The sequence below is a fragment of the Alosa alosa genome, chromosome 7 (assembly GCF_017589495.1).
Source record: "Alosa alosa isolate M-15738 ecotype Scorff River chromosome 7, AALO_Geno_1.1, whole genome shotgun sequence".
Taxonomy (NCBI): Eukaryota; Metazoa; Chordata; class Actinopteri; order Clupeiformes; family Clupeidae; genus Alosa; species Alosa alosa.
The window spans coordinates 14,552,101-14,569,600 of NC_063195.1; the positions used below are offsets into that span (position 1 = coordinate 14,552,101).

The 17,500-nt window shown below is 43.2% G+C and overlaps 3 protein-coding genes across 7 annotated transcripts in view; 2 read left to right on the forward strand and 1 right to left on the reverse strand.

Moving 5' to 3' along the window:
• The window catches only part of zgc:136908 (Transitional endoplasmic reticulum ATPase), a 19,148-nt gene extending 11,752 nt beyond the window's left edge, over window positions 1-7,396 (forward strand). For both annotated transcript variants that reach the window (XM_048248695.1, XM_048248696.1), the window contains 8 exons: window positions 755-919; window positions 1,176-1,298; window positions 2,634-2,846; window positions 3,362-3,540; window positions 3,955-4,084; window positions 4,574-4,732; window positions 6,384-6,535; window positions 6,737-7,396. In XM_048248695.1, coding sequence (XP_048104652.1) covers window positions 755-919; window positions 1,176-1,298; window positions 2,634-2,846; window positions 3,362-3,540; window positions 3,955-4,084; window positions 4,574-4,732; window positions 6,384-6,535; window positions 6,737-6,836 — 1,221 coding nt within the window. In that variant the 3' untranslated portion in view covers window positions 6,837-7,396. The remainder of the gene's footprint in view (window positions 1-754; window positions 920-1,175; window positions 1,299-2,633; window positions 2,847-3,361; window positions 3,541-3,954; window positions 4,085-4,573; window positions 4,733-6,383; window positions 6,536-6,736) is intronic.
• A 1,023-nt stretch (window positions 7,397-8,419) lies between these two features.
• Window positions 8,420-14,090, forward strand: ndufb7 (NADH:ubiquinone oxidoreductase subunit B7). Its single transcript, XM_048247182.1, has 3 exons — window positions 8,420-8,664; window positions 9,341-9,509; window positions 13,910-14,090. Exons 1-3 carry the CDS (start codon window positions 8,553-8,555, stop codon window positions 13,989-13,991), a joined length of 363 nt encoding a protein of 120 aa, XP_048103139.1. The 5' UTR covers window positions 8,420-8,552; the 3' UTR covers window positions 13,992-14,090.
• A 424-nt stretch (window positions 14,091-14,514) lies between these two features.
• tecrb (trans-2,3-enoyl-CoA reductase b) overlaps window positions 14,515-17,500 on the reverse strand; it is a 17,594-nt gene continuing 14,608 nt past the window's right edge. For all 4 annotated transcript variants that reach the window (XM_048247179.1, XM_048247178.1, XM_048247181.1 and 1 more), the window contains 3 exons: window positions 17,306-17,363; window positions 16,545-16,633; window positions 14,515-16,215 (listed from right to left, as the gene is read on the reverse strand). In XM_048247179.1, the coding sequence (XP_048103136.1) occupies window positions 16,042-16,215; window positions 16,545-16,633; window positions 17,306-17,363 (321 nt within the window). In that variant the 3' untranslated portion in view covers window positions 14,515-16,041. The remainder of the gene's footprint in view (window positions 16,216-16,544; window positions 16,634-17,305; window positions 17,364-17,500) is intronic.

Here is a 17,500-nt window from a genome sequence, read left to right on the forward strand (position 1 = left end):
CGGGAGGGTTGAAGATATGCATATATTAGTATGTCTTCATCTGAGAGGGTTAGGACGGCTGGAGGGGAAACGATGAGAGGGGAGATATACTGTGTATATGTTTATATGTGTTTATATGTGCATCCTGTGTATATGTGTGTGTGTGTGTGTTCATCTGTATGTGTGTGTGTGTATTCATCTGTATGCGTGTGTGTGTGTGTGTCTGTGTGTGTGTGTATTCATCTGTGTGTGTGTGTGTGTGTGTGTGTGTGTGTATTCATCTGTATGTGTGTGTGTGTGTGTATTCATCTGTATGTGTGTGTGTGTGTGTGTATTCATCTGTATGTGTGTGTGTGTGTGTGTGTGTGTGTGTGTGTGTGTGTGTGTGTCTGTGTGTGTATTCATCTGTATGTGTGTGTGTGTGTGTGTATTCATCTGTATGTGTGTGTGTGTGTGTGTGTGTGTGTGTGTATGTGTGTGTGTGTGTGTGTGTGTGTGTGTGTGTGTGTGTGTGTGTGTGTGTGTGTGTGTGTATTTATCTGTATGTGTGTGTATGTGTGTGTGTGTGTGTTCTGATTCCCACAGATAGGCATGGACACCCATGGTGTGTGTGTATGTGTGTGTGTTCATCTGTGTGTGTGTGTGTGTGTGTGTGTGTGTGCATCTGTATGTGTGTGTGTTCTGATTCACACAGATAGGCATGGACACCCATGGTGTGTGTGTGTGTGTGTGTGTGTGTGTTCATCTGTATGTGTGTGTGTTCTGATTCACACAGATAGGCATGGACACCCATGGCCATGTGGGGGCTGACCTGGCCGCTCTGTGCTCTGAGGCCGCCTTGCAGGCCATCCGGAAGAAGCTGATCCTCATCGACCTCGAGGACGACACCATCGACGCCGACATCCTCAACTCACTCGCCGTCACCATGGACGACTTCAAGGTCAGTTGTGGCATACACCATACACACACACATACACACACACACACACACAAATGGCACACAGCACATATACACACTCAAGGAATGTTTTTCTTAACCAGAATACGAATATGCATCTGCAGTCTCACTTACTCCCCTCCCCTAACATTTTGTTTGTTGTTTTTATTCTGTCTGTGCCCTTTACCTCCTTCTCTCTCTCTCTCTCTCTCTCTCTCTCTCTCCCTCTTTTCCTGTCTCTCTCCCTCTCTCCCTGCAGTGGGCTCTGAGCCAGAGTAACCCCTCTGCTCTGAGGGAGACGATAGCCGAGGTTCCTCAGGTCAACTGGGAAGACATCGGCGGTCTAGACGAGGTCAAGAGGGAGCTGCAGGAGCTTGTGCAGGTGAGATGCCAGACATTTGAGAGGTCTAATATCGCCCCCTACTGGAGTGGAGGCCACACAGTAGTACATAGAAGCCTGCTTCCAGGCTCAACCGTCGTCCTACTATGGTTGCTATAGTTACCATTCATAAGCATTGATATGGAACGGTGATTAAACTTTTTTTTTATCAGATCTACTTCATAGGTGTTCCGTTTTTCAGAATTAATAGCCACCCCACCAGCCAATCAGAAAATAGTATTTCTTCTCTCTGGGTGAAATCAATAAGGTGGAATCAGGGGACAGCAAACATCCAGAGAAAAAAAATGTTTTCAGCATGCAGGTATTATGGAGGTATTATGTAACCGGAGAGAGTGTTACCGCTTACCACACCTCCCCCTACTGGAGGTACCACAGGAGGGTTGTGAACTGATTATAACCAAGGCAACTTTCATTATGACATGGTTCTTGTGGGGTGAGAGGAATTTTGATTCCTGCATGGTCACGGACCACCGGCGCAAATCACTGGATGAGAACCCCTGATATAGACCCTTTCAACAATAACAACAAAAACAATGCTTGAACGTTCTATTTGGGCCCCAATCTACTTCCTCTGCATTAAGATAACATATGGAATGTTAGAACGGAAGCCTTGTGGGGCCAACTATGATGCTGATAATGGAACTCTCTTGAAAGGGTCCATAGACCAGAGGCAGTGATTGCATTTAACATCAGACTGACAACTGAAAGTTACATTAACTGATACTGGTAGTTATCATAGTAACTGATTACATGTAATCTGATTACGTAATTCGGACGTCTGAGAGGGTGTGTTAATAGATGAATAACATAGGAGTTTTAATCCCCCCCATCTCTCTCTAGCTAGGCTTTAATTCCGCCCTCTCTCTCTCTCTCTCTCTCTCTACTACCTAGGTTTAATCCCCCCATCTCTCTCTCTCTTACTAGCTAGGTTTAATCCCCCCATCTCTCTCTCTCTCTCTCACTAGCTAGGTTTAATTCCTCCCCTCTCTCTCTCTCTCTCTCTCTCTGTTTACCCCCTCCACCTTCTCTCTCTCTCCAGTACCCGGTGGAGTACCAGGATAAGTTCCTGAAGTAGTAACTGATTGCATGTAATCTGATTACGTAATTAGAATGTCTGAGAAGGTGTGTTAATGGATAAATAATATAGGAGTTTTAATTCCCTAATCCCCCCTCTCCAGTACCCGGTGGAGTACCAGGATAAGTTCCTGAAGTAGTAACTGATTGCATGTAATCTGATTACGTAATTAGAATGTCTGAGAAGGTGTGTTAATGGATAAATAATATAGGAGTTTTAATTCCCTAATCCCCCCTCTCCAGTACCCGGTGGAGTACCCGGATAAGTTTCTGAAATTTGGCATGACCCCGTCCCGCGGCGTGCTCTTCTATGGGCCGCCGGGCTGCGGCAAGACGCTGCTGGCCAAGGCCATCGCCAACGAGTGCCAGGCCAACTTTGTGTCCATCAAAGGCCCCGAGCTGCTCACCATGTGGTTCGGAGAGTCTGAGGCCAACGTCCGAGACATCTTCGACAAGGTGAGGACAGAGACAGAGGAAGAGAGTGAGAGAGAGATGATAGAAAAGAAACAGAGACAGATAGATAGATAGATAGATAGATAGATAGATAGATAGATAGATCATAGATCATAGAACATCCGGACAGAATGTTTAATGTTGTGGGATAGGTTAATGTTTGGTGTTATGATTTGCTGACAGGTGAATGTTGAGTGCGGCTCAATTGAAAAGTCGCTAAAGTACACAGACAGATTGACCACTAACGTATACAGACAGATTGACCGCTAATGTATACAGACAGATTGACCGCTAACGTATACAGACAGATTGACCGCTAACGTATACAGACAGATTGACCGCCAAAGTATACAGACAGATTGACCGCTAACGTATACAGACAGATTGACCGTCAAAGTATACAGACAGATTGACCGCTAACGTATACAGACAGATTGACCGTCAAAGTATACAGACAGATCGACCGCTAAAGTATACACGCAGATTGGCCTTTTGATCCTGTGACCTTGTGACCCCAGGCTCGACAAGCAGCGCCATGCATCCTCTTTTTTGACGAGCTGGACTCCATCGCCAAGTCCCGAGGAGGAGGGGCCAGTGATGCGGGGGGTGCGGCTGACCGGGTCATCAACCAGATCCTCACCGAGATGGACGGCATGAGCAACAAGAAGAATGTCTTCATCATCGGCGCCACCAACAGGTGTGTGTGTGTGTGTGTGTGTGTGTGTAAGAGCCTCTTAATCATCAGGGCTACAAACAGGTACCTGTGTGCGTGTGTATTATTAACAAGGATGTCCTCATCATCGAAGCTCAAAAGGTCTGTGTGTGTGTGTGTGTGTGTGTGTGTGTGTAACTAACAGGAGGGCTATCTTAATCATCGGGCTTACCAACAGATGTGTGTGTGTGTGTGTGTACGAGAGTGAGTAACTAAATGAGGTGTGTGTGAGTGTGTTACCAACAAACAGAATGTCTCTATTGTCTATTCTATTGTATATTCTCTTTCTGTTTTTGCTCAATCTGTCTCCCTCTTCGACACCCTTTTTCTCCTTCTCTCAAATCACTCTGCTTTATTCACCTCTCTCTCTCTTTCTATTGCTCTCTCTCTCCCTCTCAGGCCTGATATCATAGATGCCGCTATCCTGAGACCAGGCCGTTTGGACCAGCTCATCTACATCCCTCTGCCAGATAAGGGCTCCCGCTCAGCCATCCTCAGGGCTAACCTCCGCAAGTCACCCATCTCCAAGGTCCACACACACACACACACAGACACACTCACACACACACACTCAAACACACACACACACACACACACACACACACACACACACACACACACACACACACACACACACACACACGCACACACACACACACACACACACATACACACACACACAGACACTCCACACACACACACACACACACACACACACACACTCACACTCACACACACACACACACGCACACGCACACGCACACGCACACGCACACGCACACACACACAAACATAAATAAACATACACACATTCTCAGAGCCATGATAGTGCCATGATAACTACCCCACTGATGTTGCTGTTGACCATTTCATGTTAGATTGGGCGACTATTTTTGGGGAATCCGGCAGTTTTATTTGTGTGCATATTTATTAGCAGTGTGTATTTGTGTCTGTGTGTGTGTGTGTGTGTGTGTGTGTGTGTTTCTGAACCTCCTGTCACCCTTCCTGTATCTGGCAGGAAGTGGACCTGGAGTATCTGTCGCGCATCACAGAGGGCTTCTCTGGCGCCGACCTGACGGAGATCTGCCAGCGAGCCTGTAAGATGGCCATCAGGGAGGCCATCGAGGCCGAGATCCGCATCGAGAGGCAGAGACGCAGCCAACCCGACACTGCCATGGTCAGTCAGGGATAGAGGGAGCGTAGACGGATGGATGGATGGATGGATAAATAGGTTAGGAAGTAAAGATGGACGGATGGATGTGTTTGATCAGGCCCATCAGAGAGTATCGAGGCAAAAGTGACAGAGATACAAGGCTATGGTCATGAAGGACTGAAAATGGATGGATGGATGGATGGATGGATGGATAGATAGATATATGGATGGATAGACATATATCTGGATGGATGGATGGATCAAAGTCAAAGTCAAAGTCAGCTTTATTGTCAATTTCTTCACATGTTCCAGACATACAAAGAGATCGAAATTACGTTTCTCACTATCCCACGGTGAAGACAAGACATATTTTACCAATTTAAGTCCACAGACAAACATAACATTCAAGTAAACAAAAAAGTAAGTAAAAAAGTAAATAAGAGGGCACATATAATGAAAAAATAAGAGCAGCAAAATTTGGTTGAAATTGTGCATAGACAGTCAATAAAATACTAGTGCAAAGTCAGGCCAATAAAAGGCTTGGGTAGTTCTGTTTGACCTAAGTAAGAAAGAAAGTGGCATAGTGGTGCAAGTTATGTAAGAGCAGCAGAAGTGTTGTGTTTTCAGGACAACAACAACAAGTTGCAAAGTGTACAAGTGTGCAAGTGGAGTAGTGCAGGCGGCCATTGTGGGTCCAATGTCCAGGATGTTATGTAGCTGAGGGTGGAGGGGGGAGAGGAGGGAGAGAGTTCAGCATCCTTACAGCTTGGTGTATGAAGCTGTTGGTGAGTCTGGTAGTGCGGGAGCGCAGGCTTCTGTACCTCTTCCCAGAGGGCAGTAGATCAAACAGATTGTGAGCGGGGTGACTTGCATCACTCACAATTTTGGTCGCCTTGCGGGTGAGGTGGGTGGTGTAAATGTCCTTCAGGGAGGGGAGTGAAGCACCAATAATCCTTCCAGCTGTGTTCACTATGCGCTGCAGGGCTTTCCTGTTGTATTCAGTATCCATCAGGATGGATGGATGAATGGATTAATGGATGAATGGAAAGGTGTGACCTTGGTTGAATACACCTTTTTGTCTTACTGGAATTTATGTTATACTTTTGGATTACAGTGATGGATTGGATTGGATTACAGTGTTTCTCCTGAGTTCATACTAAACCTCTGAGGTCTACTTAACACCACTGAAGTGCACGTTACATTGTACTTGGCTTAGTGCTTTGAAGCTACATATTATTCATATGGAGTATCACTTTAGCTTTACTGAGCTTAACTGAGCTTTACTTTGTGAAGTACAAATGAGTGCATGCTTACCTGCCTTACATACTTATTGTGTGGAGTCCATACTTCTTGTCTATAAATATGCATACTGCATCCTCCCCTGCTCTTAGTGTGGCCTGCTGTGAGTGCAGGGCCCCCCCCCACACACACACACACACACACACACACACACACAGCCACACATTTACTAACACACAAAAAGAAACAGTTTCCCAAAAGGAGATTTGTCTAACACAAAGCCGATGGACTATTACTATTAATGCTTCCCTTTCTGATCTCTCTCTCTCTCTCTCTTTCTGTAATTCTCTCTCTTGGGTATCTGAATAAAACTAAGTTATTATTATTATTATTATTATTATTATTATTATTATTATTATTATTGCCCTCTTCTCAGGAGGAGGACTATGATCCGGTGCCTGAGATCAGGAAGGACCACTTTGAGGAGGCCATGCGCTTTGCCCGTCGCTCCGTCAGCGACAATGACATCCGCAAGTACGAGATGTTCGCCCAGACGCTACAGCAAAGCAGGGGCTTTGGAAACTTCAGGTACTCACACACACACACACACACTCACTCACACACACACACACACACACACACACACACGCACACACACACGCACACACACACACACACACTCCAATTCACACACAATTCCAATTCAGTTCCAAACTAGTCATTTCAATCTTCATGATGGTTTAACAGACATTTTACCAGAACCTTTTATGATGTCACTTCCTCCCTTAGGTTTCCCTCGGGCTCCAAACAAGGGGGAGGTCAAGGGTCAGGCCAGGGTAACTCTGGCGAACTGTACAGAGCGGACGGGGATGACGACCTCTACCAGTAAGAGTTATCCACCGAGGTCAAAGTTAATCCGTGCCACACTATATCCCCCTATAGACATCCACCCCTGCAACATAAATACACAAACACATAAATAAATGAGTTTGACATACATGTTCATATTCATACAAAATTACATCAATTAAGAGGAAACGTATTCTCTATCCTCTTGACCTAGTCTTTTATAGTAAAACGGTGTGTGTGTTGTATAGAAAAGTCTTAATTGGATAAGGATATATTGTAAATTGAAAAAATATATATATATATTTATTTTGGTAAAGTTTGTAGAAGGGGAGGTTGTGGCGGTGTTTTATGGTGTGATGAAGCTGGAGTGATTGTTTTCCTTCATGTTTGTTGAGGCCTTAAAAAATGTAGCCTTAGCGTACATACTGTACTAAACAGCCAACTAAGGGGTAGCAAGAAGTATTTAAGCTCGACTTGAAGTGTATTAGAACCATGGACTCTATGTTCAACTGTGCAGAGAGAGTTAAATGTGTGTTGTGACTGGATGCCTAAATGGTTGACTCAAAGAACATTGAGAATAAAGTTTACACTTAACATTGATTCTGTCATTGAGGTTTGATTGAGTTTTGTCATTGAATTGTATGATTTCACACTGTTTTTTGCTTTATTTTATTATTTTATTTTAGGACAGACTGAGTCACACTAAAATATTCCTGAAAAACATAAAAATAAATTTTTGTGAAACAATACATATCTAAAAATATCTAATTCTGATATATTTATAGGAAATCATTAATTAATCATTAATCAACATATAGCACAGATTTGTTGGTTACCAGGCCTTACATTTTTAGGGTTAAATTATTAGTCTGGGAGAACCCAGACGAACCTGAGAGTTGAGAAGTGGTCTGGTGTTAACTAGGCAACCCTGAGATGGCACTAGGTGTTTCTCATTCACCATGTCCTACATATGACCAGGGATGGATTACTGCACGGGCCTACCGGGCCCAGGCCCAGGGGCCCAAGGGGTCAGGGGGCCCTGAAGCCCAAGCCTTTGCATGGAATCATTGCCTCAATATCAACAAATCAGGATGTAGGCTATTAATCTGATTGAATTTAGTATTGGCCATCCCCAAAATGCACCAGAATAAAGGAAATCACATCAAACAAATTAAAAATGTTCTGGGGGAGGACCCCCAACCCCCCCCCTCCCACATATATGACAATAAGTGGGGGGCCCTTAATATATCTGGGCCCAGGGGCCCGAATGTTCATAATCTGCCCATGCATATGACGTTCAGATTCAAGAATAAGAATACTCCTCACCCCCCACCCACCAAGATTCTGTTGAAAATGTATGTAATGCCTCTAGTAGAATACCTCATAGGTAGCCTAGTTAAATTATTTTACTCTGCACAAAATAACAACACAAGGAGCTAATTAAAATCTTTTTCTTTTTTTTTTTTACAATTATATATAATTATATAATTACAAATCTTGCCAATAGAACAATAGACTAAAGTCTAAAGAACTGACAATATACAGGAATATGATATAGGAACTATGGACCATGCCTCGTTGGAGACTGGGAGGGTGTTTCATGTTGTACCTACCGTCCTGTTTACTTCCGTTGTAGACCGGAAATAGCCTGGCACTACGTTTGGAGGTGACCGAATGGTGGGCTAGTGAAGTATTCGTGTTTTTCTGGCATTATAAGATTGATTGATTGAAAAAAGAAAGGTAACTTTCTGCCGCGATGGGGTCTCATCTTGTGCGGAGTTATGTCACCCAGTCGGACACAACACCTGATCCTGCGAAACCCTTTACATCGGACCCAATGAAGGGCTTCGATCACAGGGAAGAGAGAGGTTTGTAGCTAACAATAACGCGAACGTTACTGCTAATGTTGGTTACAGTCCATTTGAAAAACACCTATTTAACGTACGTAAATCAAATACGTCCATGAAAAGATGCACACTGAATTGTATCTGACCCTACACATTTTATACCATCTTTAATGTCTTTAACTTAAGGTTAATGCTACTTGTACAGTTAGCCAGAAAAGTTGAACTTGACGGATTTAGTAAACTGCAGTTTGCTGATGGGCTAACGTTGTTTGCATGACAAATTACTTGTCAGGTAGCGTTAATGTGTTTTAACATCAGTTCTTAAACGTGCTCCAGCCTCAAATATGCAGTCTCATCTGTTTGCTAACGTTAGCAGAACGTTAGCAGAACTCTGCAGCCTAGGACGACATACGTTAGCATGCAACTGCTGGTCGTTACCGTCATAGACTTATGGCCTCCTGGGAAAGATTTTTGAATGATTGTGGTCTTTTGAGTAAAGCTTGACGTAGTTAAAACACTCCAATTTTCAAGAGTCTTTCCCAAATCTTGTCAAAGTTGTTTGGTGTAAAGGCCATTATGATTAGTCGCTTGCTGTTTAGCGGAGTCCCCATAGACATTATAAGAAACCATATTCCACAGTCAGAGGGCGTCCCACTCATGGTTTGTATATTTAATGTTCCTTGTTGTCTGTGGTAAGAAATGGTTGCCACGCGGGAGCAGATGAACCTGGCGATGCTGCCGGTAGAACAGCGCGATTACTGCGCGCACCACCTGATCAAACTCATGAAGTGCAAGAGGGACAACTGGCCCAACTTCCTGGCCTGCAAGCACGAGAGACATGACTGGGACTACTGTGAGCACCAGGAGTAAGTATTATCACCCCCGTCATCGATCGAGACTTAAGACCATAAGCATCTTACAAGACTGAAATAACTGGATCCTAAAGAATGATATTTTATGTTATTTTATTTATTAAGTGCAGTGTGCATGCAGCGCAGCATATCACAATAGCTACATTTCATGCACGAGAACTTTGCTTGCTGACAGACTTTGCACTTTGCTGACTATATAAATTATATATTTACACATATATATACACACACACACACACACCTACCTGTGTCCCCCATCTCCCTCGCACACACATACACACACCACAACCTGAAGCATCTTGAGTGAACCAGTCTTAACTTGTCTGTCAGTTGCAGCAAAGGGATGTTGTGTCAGGCAGAGTGGACAGCAACTCTAGGCACTTGCTGACATAACAAACAAGTAGGCAAAGAAGGGGGAAAGTACGGTGGCCCTGAAGTGCCAAACACAACAGCATAACGGAAAAGAAGGGGAAAAGTCCTGAACTCATGAACAATAAATGCCCTTCTACATTCTGTGTTCCTATTGTAAGAAGGAGCAATAGACAAATAGGGAGGAGAAATAGACAAATCGACAGAGAGACAAACAAAATATGAATAGGCCTATTGCGTACTGTGTGCTTGCTGTGGTTGTAGCACACAATATGAGTTGAAGGAATATTGTGAACTTATTGCGGTCTATAAGGGTTTGATAGCGAAGTTGGGTTCTATAGGCAATGACCCCATAAGAGTTTGATAGTGAAGCTGGGTTCTATAGGCGCTAACCCCATAGGAGTTTGATAGTGAAGCTGGGTTCTATAGGCAATGATGGTTGTGTGCTTTATTAGCCTGGCTGATACTTGCTGATGCGTTCTGGCAGAAATGTGAACGAGTCACGATTTTGGTGAAGCAACAATTCTGCTTGACGTTTAAAGATACAAAAGACCAGAAAGTTAAGTATAATGTTTGTGTAGAAATCTTTGTAAGCCATGGTTTGAGCTAGCATAAATGGGTCTAGTTCTTGCTAGTGCTTTATAGCCCCACTGGGGGGGGGTTCCTCTTTCCTTTTACCTGAGGCCACAATAAGTACCTAAACAAGATGGTAGACTAGTTGATATTGCAAAACCCCACTCACGAATGCCCCAAATAGTTGTAATCAGGGTTCTTATATTAACTTTTTTGATCACCAGCCAATGTGGCTGGTAACTTTTGGTAAAGTCACTAGCCAATCAGGATTTCTACTAGCCATTTTTTTCCGGTAAAAATAAGAGAATTATAAGTTTGAGATGAGTGTCACTGAATGCATTTGATCATTTTATTAACATTGTTGGCATGAATACATACCACAGAATATGCAAACACTTCATTTCATGTTTGGGATCTCTATCTATCTATCTATTTCTCTGTCGATATCCTCATCCACTGCTTCATTCCTCTTCTCGCCCCTATAAGTCTGCCCCAACCAATGCCGCATTTAGTTTAATAAAAAGGAGATATAAATTATCATCAACAATGACAAACCAGGAGGAACCTGCCATTGGTTTTCTCTCCCTCTTGTGCGCGCTCAGACGTGTTCTCAATTAAATGGAGTAGCATAGGGCCTACGTTCAAGTTGGATCTTTATAGAAAGGACCCGAAAAAGTATCATCTTTATGTAACATGCTGTTAGTGCATGTTGACATTGTATACTTTCTCTAACGAGTGAAAAACAGTTTGCAGTACAGCTACTATTGGCTAAATGTTGGTCCCTCCTCTGTCTCGGTGCCCTACGCACAGTGCGTGATGCATCTGGTGGTGGTGATCACTGATCAGGTAACTTTTTATAATTGAACATTTTTACCTACGAGCTCCTCACGTTACATCTTCAGCTAAGTCCATACATTGACTTATTTGTGGCGGCCCACCACAATATTAACATTAACCCCCACACACTGATTTTTCCAGGTTGTTCTAAATTGTACTTAAATCTGGTTAGTATCATAACCACGCTGTGTTAATTTTTTAAAAACTGTTGCATTCAAGTTAATTCTGCAAGCCTACCACCACAAATAGAATTCAATTCTGTGGGAAACACTGAAGTCCATAGTCAATAAAATAAACAATCTTGCTGCTTCAGGTTTTGCGGCCTCTGCTACATGACATCAGCCCTCCACAAAGGAAATAGGTGAACACAATGCGTTAATTGCGTTAATATTTCGTAACGCGTTATGTATTTGTGTTATGTGCTTTTTACTTGACTTTACTGGCCAACTCACTCCTCTTTCAGTCTGTGCTCTGGCTCCGTTGGTTCTTCTAATTCCTTGTGCTTTCTGGTAGACGCTCCATTCGTTTCCATCATCGCTCACCCTGGTTTCACTGCAAACTGCGCGCAGCCAGTGGGCGTATGAAACGTCATCACGTAGCATTACGGCACAGTGGTCATGGGAAATGTAGGAAGCACTGCCAGGGGATATATGGCCGAGAACAGAGCCGTATGCATCATGCATGTAATGCCTCATGCATCACCAGCCAAACTGGCTAGTAAGTTTTTATTAACACCCGGCAAAATGAATTTTAACCCGCAGTTGGCGGGTGTTAATTAAGGGCATGTCCACACGGAGACGCTTTTTAGGTTAAACGCAGAGGTTTTGCTTCGTCTTGGCCGAGCATCCAAACGAATCCTGTAAACGCACTGCCCGAAACCGCACTTTTCTGAAACCTTGTCCCAGAGTGGAGAAATCTGAAACCGTAGCCCGTTTGAGTTTGTTTAGACAGCGAAACCGCACATCCTGCTTGCGTATCGATGATGTCATCGCCACACCTCAGCTGCCCTGGACTTGCACTTATAGTACTGATGCTGCGCAGCGCCGATAGCTTATGACTTGGTGGACTGAACAGTTTTTCCCGGTGTTTTTTTTATGCATTCTAGCTACTGTCAGTGACGCGAGAGAACTTAAGTTATTAGGAAAGTGCGTGTAAGTTTAGGCTACATTAATTTGTAGCGTAGTGCCAGTGTCATTCATTTATTTTACATGTCTTACAACATATATACATGCATTCACAGTCGAGTGAAAGCAGATATAAGCATACAAAGACGCTTAGAACTCACGTTAAGCCGATGGTAGCACACTGAATGCGAATGCACGATTTGATGCAGGCAAAAGTAATGACTGTTACTAACGAAGGTTTTATAGCAATATTATAAATGTGGCGACAGAATAGCCTAGAACTTGGGTAAGCCTTGCGTTTAGTAGCCTAATTGCGGTGATAGCCAAAACTAATGTGAATCACGGACTATCCTACAACCAAAGAAAGTAAAGGTGATTAGTAGGCCTACCTGCGTTAGCCAAATAAAGGACGGGACTGCACCCTTCACAAACCATAAAATAAAGTTTTAGTTTTACAGTTGGCTACAGTTGACAGTTCACCATCAGTCCACACAAACAATTCTGGTTTCCTTGCACTAGCCATTTCGCCGTAGCCTATTCTGTCTGTTTTGAAAGCGCAGGTTTTGCAAGTTTTGGTGAATTTCTGTAAAGACACAGTGCCACCTATAGGCCTGGGGTATGAAGTAACGTGTTGAGTCGTGTTGAGATGGGTCCGTTTGGACGCAAATATTCTTGATACGGTTCCAGGGAAGACGGAGGAAAAAAAGATCGGTTTGGTACGTGTGGACTAGGCCTAAGGGTACGTCTACACGAAACCGCTGGGTGAATTTTCTCTTACTGCTTTCACACCTTTAATGACACCGGTAAAGAAAAAACTTGCGTGCACACACAGAGGTGTAACCGGCTAAATGTGCTGTAGTGCATATGCCAGACCAGTCGATGGCGCCGGCCGTGCAGAGGCTTCACGTTTAATTCGTGTGAATTGCGTAGAAGAAAACATTGTTGAAACAGTTTGTTAATGCTATGTGAAATTTCAAATGCTTAGCCTACGTTGCATTGCATTAGGTCTAAGCACCACTGGAGAAATCATTAACGTGCAGTAAGCAAATGTTTAACTACTGTAAATGAAGATAACGTGTGCGTCTAACTTAGCCACAAAAGGCTGATCGGCTACATTGTGCACATAAATCATGACTGGGGAAAGAAGAAACATTTTAATATGACAAACAAATGGTTTGGTTTGTTTTGACAAGCAGCGTGTCAGGTCGAGTGCCGTGGCTATGTTGTCATAAAATTGCCAGCTTTAGGCGTCTACACGGCGAAAGTTAGTCGGCAGTTTCAAAAATTCCCACTTCGGAAGCCGGTTTCAAAAACAATCGGTTACAGTCTCCTAAACTGCTGGCATTATGTACACGCAAGGCGTAACTGATAACAAAACCTCACCGGTTTCACAAAAACCGGCGTCGTGTAGACGGCCCTTTAGAACCCTGGTTTTAATAGGGTAATGTTACGCTGATCTCTAACTCTCAATCTCTCTCTGTGTGTCTGTAGCTTTGTGATGAGGATGAAGGAGTACGAACGCGAGAGGAGACTCCGTCTGAGGCAGAAGAGGATCGAAGCCCAGGCCGCATAATGTCGCCTCTCCAGCACACACACACACACACACACACGTTTCCCTTCAGTCTCTGTACATACCTGCTCTATACAATAAAGTTATATGACGAGCCCTGGATTTAATTTCTTGAATTGATTTTTTTCCCCCACTTTCACTGACACAGAGAAAAAGCAGAGTGTGTGATATGCACGTCCAACAAACTTCACAGGTGCTAGATCAACTAAACTGAAGGTAAAAATCAAAAGAAGGACCTTGCACACTGTTGTAGACGCTCCCAGAAACTTTCATTCATAGCAACGTTTCGATCTTATAGATCTTCGTCAGGCATTATAAACATGCTTCTGGGAGCTTCTAACACTGTGTGTGTCAGTGAAAGTAAAAATAAGAAAGATCTGCACTCCGTGTGACTTAACTTCCGACTTTTTGTCTTTGAAACGAGACGAAATGTTGACCGAATGGTAGAGACTGGTGGGTTGGCTAGCACTTAAGTAAACAAACAGACACAACCTCCTGACCAAAGGTTGGAAATGAGACACACACAGATGGGCAAATTCTCTACAACTTTAAAGCTAATAGTAAGTCAGAATGTACAGCACAGTAGTAACTGTGAAACATTAAATCGTACAGAATGACACAAACAGTTTTTTTTTTTAAATTAGTTTTTGCACAAATCGAGAAAATAAGTCACATTGTGTTACGATGTTTACGTAAGGGTAACTGAAATGAAGATTTATTTTCCAAGATTTGTTAAATTTACGTCAACTGTTTAAAAAAAACATGCTTTGAACAAGGCAACACTAAAGTCCCTACCAATGCTAGCTCATGATGCTTAAAGCCGTACATCTAAATCAAGTTTGTACTAACGTCTTTGAAAAACATCTCTGAAAAAAAAAAAAAACAAATCCAGTGCACTCCAAATATTTGTAGTCAGTCAATACTGGACAATAACTGAACTCCTGAGGAACGTAGCATGGACATACATTTGAGAATTCAAATAAGCACTAGCAGCAGTCAAAGCTACCAACATTTTTTGTTTGCCGCTGAACATTTGCCAGGTTGAAGATATGATTCCATTTTGACTTCAATTCAAAACATCCTGGTTTTAGCGAGAGCTTTTTGGGACAACCTGGACACATGGAGCTATTAGCAAAAACAAAGACCTACAAGAAAACAGGATTATTCAAAGCAAGAAGCAGACACAGGTCAAATCACATGATCACAATTGCATCAGACAACTGCATGAGTCCTGTGTGGTAAGGTTCAGTGTTCAGTTTGGAATGGGAGGGGGGGGGGGGGAGACTAGCAGTTTTGGGGAAAGGGAGCATGTTTGTTCAGTTGTCAAAGGTGTCTGTTTAGGATGTTAAATACTTTTAATGTAAACTAGTTTATAGTAATGTAAATCTGTCATAGAGCAAACTAAAGATTGTTTGGCTGGTTTAATAGTCAGACAAAGTGAGGGATGTTGGGGCAGGGCAATGGAGATGACTGATGTCCAGTTCAAGGGGCATTGGGTGGATTGGTCCAGTTCTAGGGATGATGGGTAAAATGAATAATGGTGGACTGAAGAAGGGTTTAAAATAAAGTCGTAACGTGTTATGTATTTGTGATATGACTTTTATAATAAAGTCCTAACCTCCTACAAATACTGTACTACAGGTTTGGGTGGACCAATTAAATTTGTATGTTTGGTGATGGTGGACGATATTTTATACGATTATTTTTTTTATTTTTTACTATTTCTATGATCCAGTTATAGAGCATGATAACTCACTATTATTACAGTGTGATGTTTTTTTCAGTCCAGTTGATGAATGATCTAAGTTGCTGTATGCTGGCACAGTCCAGCTGAATGATGTTCTGAAGTTATACTGGCAGCGACCAGTAGAGGTAGTATGTAATCACTTGCAGAATGGTACAGTCCAATTGAATGGCATGTTATCTAAAAATGGTACAGTCCAGTACTGCGCGAAGTAGTGGGGGGTGAACTGGTACAGTCCACTGAGGAAAGGGACTACGTGTGTGTGTGTGGGGGCGGTGTGGGCGTGTCTGTGTGTGCGCGCGCGCGTCTCTAGAGGACGAAGGGCAGGATGGGGGAGCGGAGGGAGGGGTAGTGTGGGAACTCCTTCAGGTAGCTGCGGTGCTTGCCCTTGGCCCAGACGGTCATCTGGATGAAGCCCACTATGGTGAAGAAGGCCACGGGCAGACACTGGGTCATCAGCGTGAAGCCCAGCCAGGACCCCAGCTACGCACAGAGAACACAACACACATTTCATTAGAAAATACACATTTCATTAGAAAATACACACTCACACACACAGAGAACACAACACACATTTCATTAGAAAATACAAACTCACACACACAACACACATTTCATTAGAAAATTCACATACATTACATACATATATGAAAATACTTTTTAAGTTGGTTTTGAGAGAAAATGATACTGATGCTGAATAACAATATGGTAGAGAAACTACAGTAGACATGTAGCTGTAAGAGTGTGAAAAGGTGTCACTCCAGTGTGTGTGTGTGTGTGTGTGTGGAGGGGGGACATGAAGAGTAACTGACCTCGTAGGTGTAGTTGGGGCAGGACACCAGCAGGAAGATCCAGGTGAAGGGGTTCTTAGTAGGGTAGGGGATCTTCCTGGTCTTCGAACCTGAAGGAGGGAGAGAGAGAGGGGAAAGAGAGAGAAAGAGAGAGGTGTAGAGGTTTAATACTCTTTTATGAAACCATTGTCATACTCTCACAAAGTGACATAATTATAACAAACCCCTCAAACATAAGATGTACATAAAAGAACAAAAAAAGATAAGAACATCCCTCCTTTAAAACCACATTCCCCTCAACGATATTTTGATGCAACAACTGCCCGCCTCCCAAACAGCAAAACCCCCAGTGTAGTCTAGCAACTCTCTGTTGGCTTGCTGGAAAAATCAAACTTCGGTCAGGCCAATCACATTGTGTATAGAGTCGGTGGACGGGCTTATCATAATGATGGCAGAGTTGCAACGTTCCTCATGAATTCCCTGCTACTTGAAAGCAAAGATGGAGGATGCTGCTTTTAAGTTGGCAAAAGTTTGATCAACTAGCTAACTAGCTCCACTGGTGGGAAAACGCATGGGGCTCATGAGTTGTAGTGCTATCCTATTGCGTGCAGAGGGAATTTGAAAGACAACTGCTTATCCCGCCCCTCGGATTGAGCACTGCCAATGGTGAGTTTCCAGACCCTACATCTTGATGTGGGTCTGGCTCGTCAGGCTACCAATTTTATGTGGTGTATGTGTGGGTGTGTGCATATGCTTGTATTAGAGTGTGTGTGTGTGTGTACCTGGTGGTCTGAGGTTCCGTAGTGCAATGTGGATGGAGAAGTTTCCAATCTGACAGAACTGTGGAGACAAACACGAGAGCAACATCAATCTTATTTACAGCCACAAATGGTGAAGGACCCCAACCTAATGGAATCTGCATATCTTTTTTCTCAGTAGGAACTGAAACTTTACTTCTTTACTTACATGCTATAATT

Bases quoted from the DNA above. Each gene is read 5' to 3' on its own strand.
- ndufb7 (XM_048247182.1), top strand. From the start codon at position 8,553: ATGGGGTCTCATCTTGTGCGGAGTTATGTCACCCAGTCGGACACAACA. The intron at 8,665-9,340 runs GTTTGTAGCTAA...GTCTGTGGTAAG, and splicing joins CGATCACAGGGAAGAGAGAG to AAATGGTTGCCACGCGGGAG. The intron at 9,510-13,909 runs GTAAGTATTATC...GTGTGTCTGTAG, and splicing joins GACTACTGTGAGCACCAGGA to CTTTGTGATGAGGATGAAGG.